Source organism: Xiphophorus hellerii, chromosome 11, assembly GCF_003331165.1.
Source record: "Xiphophorus hellerii strain 12219 chromosome 11, Xiphophorus_hellerii-4.1, whole genome shotgun sequence".
Taxonomy (NCBI): Eukaryota; Metazoa; Chordata; class Actinopteri; order Cyprinodontiformes; family Poeciliidae; genus Xiphophorus; species Xiphophorus hellerii.
The window spans coordinates 1,225,772-1,236,584 of NC_045682.1; the positions used below are offsets into that span (position 1 = coordinate 1,225,772).

Consider the following 10,813-nt stretch of genomic DNA (forward strand, 5'->3'; position numbering starts at 1 on the left):
AACGCAGGTTTTTGTTGTATTCAAAGCAATATGGTGGAAAAAATAAAACTCCACAAATCATTTATCCATCCACATTCTCTAGTTTATCAGACATCAGGTATTGAAAGTAAAAGATCTGTTAAACTAGGACTCTCCTTTGAGTTCCCCTCATTTTACAGACCTCTTCACCTTATCTCTGAGGGGAGCATCACTACAGCCACTTGTATCAGGAATTCATTTTTCCAGTCATGATTCACATCTCTATGCCATAGGTCAAGGTTAGCCATTAGCAATTCAAGCTGAATGTAAATTAAAAACCTGGACCTGACCTGGACCAACAGTAATATTCTAAAAAATGTAGAATTTTATATTTGTTCAACTCAACATGTATAGCTTACCTTACAATAAAATACCTATTTATGTTTTCTTTTTACTGAACATGTCTATTTAAACACACACAAGCCACAAACTCCCTGCTGTGCTGGGAAGGACGCCATGTACTACAATTTCCATTATCTTTGATTTATTGTATTTGTCAAAGAAGAAAAAGCATAGTTTCTGTATAACAATGTATATGAGCTGTTTAACCACAATACAACTACTTAGCTTGATATGATTCTTTTATAGTTAACTTTGGAACCAATTGCAAATGTCCAAGTTCAGCTACTTTTGTGACACACCTTATACTCTCGCCCCAACCACCTACGCTTCAGTGTGCTGCCTTGCTTAACAATGTGTTAGTTTAAATGCAGCTCTACAAGCCACAAATATGAATTAAAGACATGTAAGTGATAATTCTGCAACAGTGACGATCACCTCATTCATACCATGACAGGCACAGCGGTGCCTGACATTTTCTGACTGCACTAAATGTTTCAATGCCAGGGCACTTTGAGGTCCGCAGAGTTGCCTTGGAAACGTCTTTTGTTTTACGTCTATCAAAAAGAACACTGAGGAGGTGAGGACACACCCTGAGGCACACCTTAAATGCCAAACAAAAATAGAAACGCAGGTCTCTTGCCTTCCAAAAACTGTTCAGGAAACCTGTTGGTGTACAATACATATTTCTCGTTTAGATCTCTATGATCTGGTGCGCAAACAAGAAGTTCCTTTTAATACTTTCTTCATTGTTGAGTGACACACGCTTGAGCTAAAACGAATACAGCTGACGTCCACTTACTGGGACTGACGTTTTGAAGGCGTGTCTGGATTCTGCATGAGAAAATCACAGTAGAGAAACACACCGCCAGCAGCTGGAATCAGGTTTGTTTCAGCCAGGAAAATGTTTGTGGTTAGCTTTGCGGTTTAGCTTTCCTTGGATTCTGCTGTGGGAAGTTATGCTCCATGGAAATGAAGACATTATGGGAGCTTCATCAGTTCATTTGGCCAGATGTTTTTGCCAGCACAAATTGGGCTCTTCTGTCAGGTAAAAGTTCTGGTGGTGGTGTTGTACTCTCTTTGATTAGAACCAGCTCATCTAAAATAACTGTGTAGTTCACAGTTATTTTCCTAACGTAAAATAACTGTGAACTACATAAATAAGTCTAAATCATGCACTTATAAACATATAAGTAGTTTTTAAATACATCTTTTTGTGTTTTATATACTGATAAATGTCATTCAAAACAAGTCCATCCATCCATCCATCCATCCATCTTCTTCCGCTTATCCGAGGTCGGGTCGCGGGGGTAGCAGCTTCAGAAGGGAGGCCCAGACTTCCCTCTCCCCAGCCACTTCTTCTAGCTCCTCCGGGGGAATCCCGAGGCGTTCCCAGGCCAGCCGAGAGACATAGTCCCTCCAGCGTGTCCTGGGTCTTCCCCGGGGCCTCCTCCCGGTGGGACGTGCCCGGAACACCTCACCAGGGAGGCGTCTAGGAGGCATCCTGACCAGATGCCCGAGCCACCTCAACTGGCTCCTCTCGATGTGAAGGAGCAGCGGCTCTACTCTGAGTCCCTCCCGGATGACTGAGCTTCTCACCCTATCTCTAAGGGAGAGCCCAGCCACCCTACGGAGAAAACCCATTTCGGCCGCTTGTATCCGCGATCTCGTTCTTTCGGTCATGACCCAAAGCTCATGACCATAGATGAGGGTGGGAACGTAGATCGACCGGTAAATCGAGAGCTTCGCTTTTTGGCTCAGCTCTCTCTTCACCACGACGGACCGGTACAGCGCCCGCTTGACAGCAGACGCTGCGCCAATCCGCCTGTCGATCTCCCGCTCCCTTCTTCCCCCATTCGTGAACAAGATCCCGAGATACTTAAACTCCTCCACTTGGGGCAGGACACCCCCCCTGACCCGGAGAAGGCACTCTACCCTTTTCCGGCTCAAGACCATGGCCTCGGATTTGGAGGCACTGATCCTCATCCCGGCCGCGTCACACTCGGCTGCGAACCGCTCCAGCGAGAGCTGCAGATCACGATCTGATGAAGCCAAAAGGACCACATCGTCTGCAAAAAGCAGAGATGAGATCCTAAGGCCACCAAATCGGATCCCCTCAACACCTTGGCTGCGCCTAGAAATTCTGTCCATGAAAGTGATGAACAGAATCGGTGACAAAGGGCAGCCCTGGCGGAGTCCAACTCTCACCGGAAACGAGCCCGACTTACTGCCGGCAATGCGGACCAGACTCTGACACCGGTCATACAGGGACCTGACAGCCCGTATCAAAGGGCCCGGTACCCCATACTCCCGGAGAACCCCCCACAGGGCTCCCCGAGGGACACGGTCGAACGCCTTCTCCAGGTCCACAAAACACATGTAGACTGGTTGGGCGAACTCCCATGCACCCTCCAGGACCCTGCCGAGGGTGTAGAGCTGGTCCAGCGTTCCACGACCAGGACGAAAACCACACTGCTCTTCCTGAATCCGAGGTTCGACTATCCGACGGACCCTCCTCTCCAGGACCCCTGAATAGACCTTGCCAGGGAGGCTTAAGAGTGTGACCCCCTCTATAATTGGAGCACACCCTCCGGTCCCCCTTTTTGAACAGGGGGACCACCACCCCAGTCTGCCAATCCAGGGGAACTGCCCCCGATGTCCATGCGACATTGCAGAGTCGCGTCAACCAACACAACCCTACAACATCCAGAGCCTTAAGGAACTCCGGGCGGATCTCATCCACCCCCGGGGCCCTGCCACCGAGGAGCTTTTTAACCACCTCGGCGACCTCGTCCCCAGAGATTGGAGAGCCCAACCCAGAGTCCCCAGGCTCCGCTTCCTCAGTGGAAGGCATGTTGGTGGGATTGAGGAGGTCTTCGAAGTACTCTGCCCACCGGCCCACAACGTCCCGAGTAGAGGTCAGCAGCACACCATCCCCACTATAAACAGTGTTGGTGCTGCACCGCTTCCCCCCCTGAGACGCCGGATGGTGGACCAGAATCGCCTCGAAGCCGTACGGAAGTCTTTCTCCATGGCCTCTCCAAACTCCTCCCACGCCCGGGTTTTTGCCTCAGCAACCGCCCGAGCCGCATGCCGCTTCGCCCGCCGGTACCCATCAGCTGCTTCCGGAGTCCCACAGGCCAAAAAGGCCCGATAGGACTCCTTCTTCAGCCTGACGGCATCCCTCACCGAAGGTGTCCACCAGCGGGTTCGAGGGTTGCCCGCCGCGACAGGCACCGACAACCTTGCGGCCACAGCTCCGATCGGCCGCCTCGACAATGGAGGCACGGAACACGGTCCACTCAGACTCCATGTCCCCCACCTCCCCCGGGACGTGTTCGAAGTTTTTGCCGGAGATGGGAGTTAAAGCTCCGTCTCACAGGGGATTCCGCCAGACGTTCCCAGCAGACCCTCACAACACGTTTGGGCCTGCCAGGTCTGACCGGCTTTCGCCCCCACCACCGGAGCCAACTCACCACCAGGTAGTGGTCAGTGGACAGCTCCGCACCTCTCTTCACCCGAGTGTCCAAGACATACGGCCGCAGATCCGATGAAACGATGACAAAGTCGATCATCGAACTGCGGCCTAGGGTGTCCTGGTGCCAAGTGCACATATGGACACCCTTATGCTTGAACATGGTGTTCGTTATGGACAATCCATGGCGAGCACAGAAGTCCAGCAACAGAACACCGCTCGAGTTCAGGTCGGGCGGGCCGTTCCTCCCAACCACGCCCCTCCAGGTCTCACTGTCATTGCCCACGTGAGCGTTGAAGTCCCCCAGCAGAACAAGGGAGTCCCCAGGAGGAGCACTCTCCAGTACCCCCCTCTAAGGACTCCAAAAAGGGTGGGTAATCTGAACTGTCGTTCGGCCCGTAAGCACAAACGACAGTCAGAACCCGTCCCCCCACCCGTAGGCGGAGGGATGCTACCCTCTCGTTCACCGGGGTAAACCCCAACGTACAGGCGCCGAGATGGGGAGCAACAAGTATGCCCACTCCTGCCCGACGCCTCTCACCTTGGGCAACTCCAGAGTGGAAGTATGTCCAGCCCCTCTCAAGGAGACTGGTTCCAGAACCAGAGCCGTGCGTCGAGGTGAGACCGACTATTTCTAGCCGGAACCTCTCGACCTCACGCACTAGCTCCGGCTCCTTCCCCACCAGAGAGGTGACATTCCACGTCCCAAGAGCCAGTTTCTGCAACCGAGGATCGGACCGCCAGGGTCCCCTCCCTCTGCTGCCACCCATCCCACACTGCACCCGACCCCTTTGGCCCCTCCCACGGGTGGTGGGCCCATGGGAGGGGGGGCCCATGTTTCCTCTTCGGGCTGAGCCCGGCCGGGCTCCATGGGTAAAAGCCCGGCCACCAGACGCTCGCCATCGTGCCCCCCCTCCAGGCCTGGCTCCAGAGTGGGGCCCCGGTGACCCGCGTCCGGGCGAGGGAACACCAAGTCCAAAGTTTTCCTTCATCATTGGGGTCTTTGGGCTGCTCTTTGTCTGGTCCCTCACCTAGGACCTGTCTGCCTTGGGTGACCCTACCAGGGGCATGAAGCCCCAGACAGCATAGCTCCTAGGATCATTGGGACACTCAAACCCCTCCACCACGATAAGGTGGCAGCCCATGGAGGAGATTCAAAACAAGTACTTTCACATATACGTACGTATATATTTCAAATGAGGAACAAGGCATTTCAAAGTGCTTTACATCATAACAAACACAAAAACACAAAGTCATGCAACATAGAATCAACAATCAAAACATTACATTAAGTCCAGTGCCATCATTAAATTAGTGATTGATTACGTTTCAAATACAAATCTAAACAGGTGGGTTTTTAGTGAAGATTTAAAGGAAGTCAGTGTTTCAGCTGTTTTACAGTTTTCTGGAAGTTTGTTCCAGATTTGTGGTGCATAGAAGCTGAATGCTGCTTCTCCTCGATTGGTTCTGGTTCTGGAGATGCAGAGCAGACCAGAACCAGAAGACCTGAGGGGTCTGGAAGGTTAGGCAAGCCAACTGTGCTGAACCCAAACCAACAAATAGACTTGACACCATGTTTAAAGATGTTGATACGTTCTCAGCTGTCATTCTGATTATCTAAGCAATCCACATAAGACTGGAAAAGTTTTTCAAAGTCTAGACATTTATATTTTATCTCAAATGTTGGATTTGATCAAAATGTTTGTTATCCAGGCAGAAAACCATAGCTCTTTAAGGATTCAAACTGGGCTCTGAGCAATCAAAATTCAGTTCTCCTATCTGAGGAGAATGTCAACAAATGACTTTACTGGGTTTAACATGGTCTAGATAATTATATCTTCTGAAAAGCAATAATTAGAATTTCAACTGAAATATAATGCCTTCATCCTCCATTTATTAGCTTAGGTCACAAAGGTTCACAAATGATTTCTCCTTGCAGTTCTCAGCAAGATCGAATTGCTTGCCATAAAACTTACACAGCAAATGGAGGCATTAGATTTCACGTCATCTTTACTTGGTTCACTGAACAATAACAATACAGCCTCATAGTCTTCTATGATGTTGTCTAATCTGAACACCATATTAATGGAAACTTCTACACAATATAATATACAACAAACTCTGTTTGCTTTTCATTGCTAATGTCCGTGTCAGGGTGTTTTTATTTTTTTATTTTTTGTCCCCAATACTAATCCAAGACATCGGCCGATGCTCAAAAACCAACATCTTAAAGGAAGTTTTATCAGTAACATTTTAAAAATCGTATGTATAAAATGGTTTAAACCAAACCAGCATTAAAATATTTTTTTAAAAGATATGGTGTGTTTCAAAATCAGAAAAATTAGAGCAATTTGAACTTTGAAATTCTGAATTGGTTTATGCTTCTAGGTTTACATTAAAATGTAAAAAAAAAATTGTTACAAAACCAAATGTATTTTTAACAAAGTTGTAGTTTCTACCTTTTTTTTTTTAGATACCACCATGAAACATTGAGTAAATGGTCTTTAAAGACTGAACTAATCTTTTCACTTGATAAAATACAAATTATTCATTTTAACTGACTTCTAATAATTTAGCTAAAAGGCAAAGTTAGTCACTGTAAAAACTGCAATTTTTTACCCACTACTATTGCTAGAAATGGTAGAAAGAAATATTAAGGAATTGAACAACAAAGTCTTTGAGTCCTCTTTCAAGATAAACATCCTAGATTAATTATGCTGTTCCACTCAAACTATTATTTTCATCACCTTAAACACAGAGACATTGTTTTCTTGGACTATAAAAGCTTTTACCAAATCAGTAAATTTTTGGTTCAAACATTTGAAACCAAATATTGGCAAAGTTTTTATAAAGGATGTATAACCATCTCCCCACACTATCTGATACTCAATGAGACTAAACTATTCCTGTTTTAGGTTAGTAAGGATGACCAAAATAATTTCTATTTCACAATAACAAAATAATGAAAGAGATGTCTCTTTGATAGAATTTCAAATACATTTGCTTTAATTTAGAAGTTTACAGCAGTATAGGAAAGCCCAGATGACAATGTAATAGCTTTCTGAATTTTTACTGGGTTAACTCACCATTTTATTCAAACAGAAGCATTCTGCGGATGTATTTTAGAGCAACACCTCTAAAATACAGCTTCCTTGTATGGCATAATAAAAGAAATCTGGCAGTATTTCAGGAAGAGATCTGGCAGACATCCACAAATCTGATTGATCCTTGCGTACAATTTCCAGATTCCCATTGGTGCCACATTAATCTGATCCCATAGATATAAACAACATTGAGATTTCCAACTTTCATACAGTCCTGGAAGGGTACGGTTTCTTTGTCCCACAGATAAAAGTGTTAAATGTTGGCCTAAGCTAATAATAGCGTGTTATTATCCATAGTAAAATGAGTCCTATATCAACATGGACAAAGTTAATGCCATGATGAGGAAAGAAAATGATGTGAAAACATTAAGGCAACATCTAAAGACATTTATAAGGAAGTTAAAGCTCAGACATAAATGTTTCCAAACTAGCAATCACCCCATGCGAAGCGCCAGATTAGTTACTAATAGTTTCTTCCTTGTACTGTGAGTATCATTGTAAAAGTTGAAAAACAAAACGCAGACTGTGTGGACAAATTCAGGTGTGGTTGATCAATAAACTAATTTGCTTGCCCCTTTAAGGGTGATATTAAATTTGTTCTAGAAAGGGACAAATATATGAATGTCTGAGTTCAATTTGATCATAACACAAACTTGCAGGCCCTGCAAAAAATAAAAGGCAGTGTTTCTTCACTACAAAAAACTCCCAAAATCTTAGTGCAACATGCAGCAAACATATAACAAGTACTAAGAGGTGAATGTAGTGATATCAATCTTTTGATACCAATATTTATGTTTGCACTTCTGACTGATATCGGTGAATAAGACTGTTTGTTCTGTTACACAAGACTTTTCAGTTCAATTTTTCTCACACGTCTCATTGCTTCTGTGACAAAGCTCAGACAGATTGATGAAAATTAAAGATAAGCTTGTCAGAGATTTCATCCAAGTTGTTTGGTGTTTCTTGTCACAAAGAGATGTTTAGCTTTAATCAAAACTTTCCATTACGTACTTACTAACTGTAAATTGTTTCACAGACTGAAGAGACCTGGTTCTTGTGTTACATATGCAATGTGGCTGAAGATACATCTACTTATTGTCCTCCTATCAGGTGAGGTCTGACATCACCTGCAGTATGACTAAAGACGTGAACAAAGGTTATTAGCAAACAAAGTAACAGAGCATTGAATCAACCTCCACTAATAAATGACTTATGCCTGCATTCCACATAGTTCATCATTCCCGCATGTTAAATTCCTTTCCTTTTCATTCTGTAACCTGTTTATCAACATTGATTCCAGACTGACTGAAAGAATATTTCAACACCTCTGGACTGCAGCTTGTTATCTTGCAATTTTCGAAGCAGTACTTGCGCGACTTTTTTTGATCTTGATTCCTGTGACTGTGACCAAGACTGAGGCCATTCTTTAATATTTCTTAGTGATTGATATGATGTAACTCTTTAACATGGCTCCATTTTGGGCAAACAGACAAGTCGTGAACGACTGGTGCCTGGATGTCTCATTGAAAAACCCAACCAGACTAACTCAAAAGATACAACTCCTCCTTACTGTAGCTGTTTTATTTCTCTAATCAGGTCAAGCTTTAGGTCAACTAACCTCCACTGCTCCGTCCAGCATTGCCACATCAACAACAGCTTCACAAACCTCAGGTAAATAATATGCTAAGGCTTGTTCAACCTAAAATGAGAAATAAGACAGAACTGAAAACAACAGTTCTCAAGACAAAACAAGGATAATTGGAATTACCATCACTTTTACAATGCAAACTTTAAATTCGCACAATATTTCTTTATACCTCTATTGATTCACAGTTTACAGATAGAATGATGGAGAAAATAAAGAGGTAGCATATTAAACAAACAAAATTAAACTGTCATGTTAAGACAACTTAATACAGAGGACAAAAATCACAAACTGAAAACAAAAATGAAATTGATCGTTTTTCATTCTTCAGCAGGTGAAGCATCTGTTGTTCCAAGCTCCCAAGCTGCTTCCTCTACTTTTCACACTTCTACAGTTACAGCAGGTAAATTAAACTCCTCAGCAAAAATATCACCCAGCTGTAATACTTGTAGCTGTATAACAGAGAAACAAATCCAAAGGTGGACAAGTGGTCAAATTATGTCATTGTAATACAAACACGTAAGGTAACACAGTAAATTATTTTGTGAATCAAATTACTCAGATTATTTAAAAGATAACTCAGCAGTTGATCTTTGCAACAGCATTAATATTTGAGGTTATAGACTTGTATTTAAATATGCATTTTAACAGATTTTCCATTTTTTCCAATCAACTGAAGTTTCTGATAGTCAGTCTTCTGCTGCTTCATCCATTATTCCAACTTCTGCAACCACCGTACAGACCTCAGGTAAACAAATGACAGATATGTCTCACCTACAGTACAAACGTAGAAAAATATTTTACCCAAAGGGGCTTTGGGAAGGAACATCTCTTTTGAAATATACTAATCATCAATTACGAAATTGATTTTGACATTATTCTTCTAAATTTTGTTTGATTTTTTTTTTTATAGTAGTGTTTTATTTCCTTGATGTCAACGTGGATGTCACTGGACCGAGTAAGAATGAATCCGACATCATTGCCTGGGTAAGTAAGGAAAATAGTTGGAGGTCAAAATCCGATTATATTAACAGAATTTTGACGTCTGAATCCTGTAAATAAATGTGGTCATGGTTATTTTCTTTCAGCTTGACCAGGTTTTCCGAAATGAGCTGGGGCACTGCATGTTTCAAGGAGCAACAACTACTGCCCCCACATCTCAGCAAACTGTAAATGTGACAGAACAAGTGGCAACAACACAGACTTATAAATCAACAACAGCATTTTATACTTCACCGCAAAATTTTAGTGCAACTACAAATGTACCAACAGTGTTACAGGGCAACATAACATCTAAGGCTGCAACAATGCTAAATGGCAACGACACAACAACGATGGAAGCAATAATAAATAGTAATATCACAACTACAGAGGCAAAAGCAACACCAGTAACTGAAAACGTCACAACACCAGCTTCGATAACAATGTTACATGACAACACAACAACCACAGTTGCAGCAACTGTTTTGAATGACAACAAAACAACAGCGGCATCAAAGGCATCAATCAGCAACACAACAGTTAGAGCTCAGGAACTGCAGCATTTGATGGCAACATAACATTAAACGGCTGCATCAACTACTGCAACACAAAGCAACATGACAACTACTGCTGCTTCAACTACTGCAACACAAAGCAACATGACAACTACTCCTGTATCAACTACTGCAACACCAAGCAACATGACAATTACTGCTGCATCAACTTCAGCAACAAATAGCAACATGACAACTACTGCTGCATCACCTACTGCAACACCAAGCAACATGACAACTACTGCTGTGTCACCTACTGCAACACAAAGCAACATGACAACTACTGCTGCATCACCTACTGCAACACAAAGCAACATGACAACTACTCCTGTATCAACTACTGCAACACCAAGCAACATGACAATTACTGCTGCATCAACTTCAGCAACAAATAGCAACATGACAACTACTGCCTGCATCACAACTGCAACACAAAGCAACATGACAACTACTGCTGCTTCCAACCTACTGCAACACAAAGCAACATGCAACTACTCCTGTATCAAACTACTGCAACACCAGCAACATGACAAACTACTGCTGCATCAACTTCAGCAACACAAGCAACATGACAACTACTGCTGCATCCACTACTGAACACAAGCAACATGACAACTACTGCTGTCAACTACAGCACCAAGCAACATGACAACTACTGCTGTGTCAACTACTGCAACACCAAGCAACATGACAACTA

The 10,813-nt window shown here is 43.8% G+C and overlaps 1 protein-coding gene across 2 annotated transcripts; it reads left to right on the top strand.

Moving 5' to 3' along the window:
• Positions 1 to 1,012: 1,012 nt before the first annotated feature.
• Positions 1,013 to 10,307, top strand: LOC116727863 (cell wall protein DAN4-like). Of its 2 annotated transcripts, none has more exons than XM_032575521.1 (7): positions 1,013 to 1,405; positions 7,973 to 8,046; positions 8,533 to 8,607; positions 8,916 to 8,984; positions 9,261 to 9,329; positions 9,495 to 9,568; positions 9,670 to 10,307. In XM_032575521.1, the coding sequence occupies exons 1-7, from the start codon at positions 1,317 to 1,319 to the stop codon at positions 10,138 to 10,140; spliced, it is 921 nt and encodes a 306-aa protein (XP_032431412.1). In that variant the 5' UTR covers positions 1,013 to 1,316; the 3' UTR covers positions 10,141 to 10,307. The 2 variants fall into 2 exon arrangements, with proteins under 2 accessions (XP_032431412.1, XP_032431411.1); XM_032575520.1 differs by having other exon boundaries at positions 1,015 to 1,405; positions 8,913 to 8,984.
• The last annotated feature ends 506 nt before the right edge of the window (positions 10,308 to 10,813 follow it).

Excerpts from the sequence above, each read along its gene's own strand:
- LOC116727863 (XM_032575520.1), top strand. The coding sequence starts at position 1,317 with ATGCTCCATGGAAATGAAGACATTATGGGAGCTTCATCAGTTCATTTG. Across the intron at positions 8,047-8,532 it reads ACTTATTGTCCTCCTATCAG|GTCAAGCTTTAGGTCAACTA; the intron begins GTGAGGTCTGAC and ends TTCTCTAATCAG. Across the intron at positions 9,569-9,669 it reads AATCCGACATCATTGCCTGG|CTTGACCAGGTTTTCCGAAA; the intron begins GTAAGTAAGGAA and ends ATTTTCTTTCAG.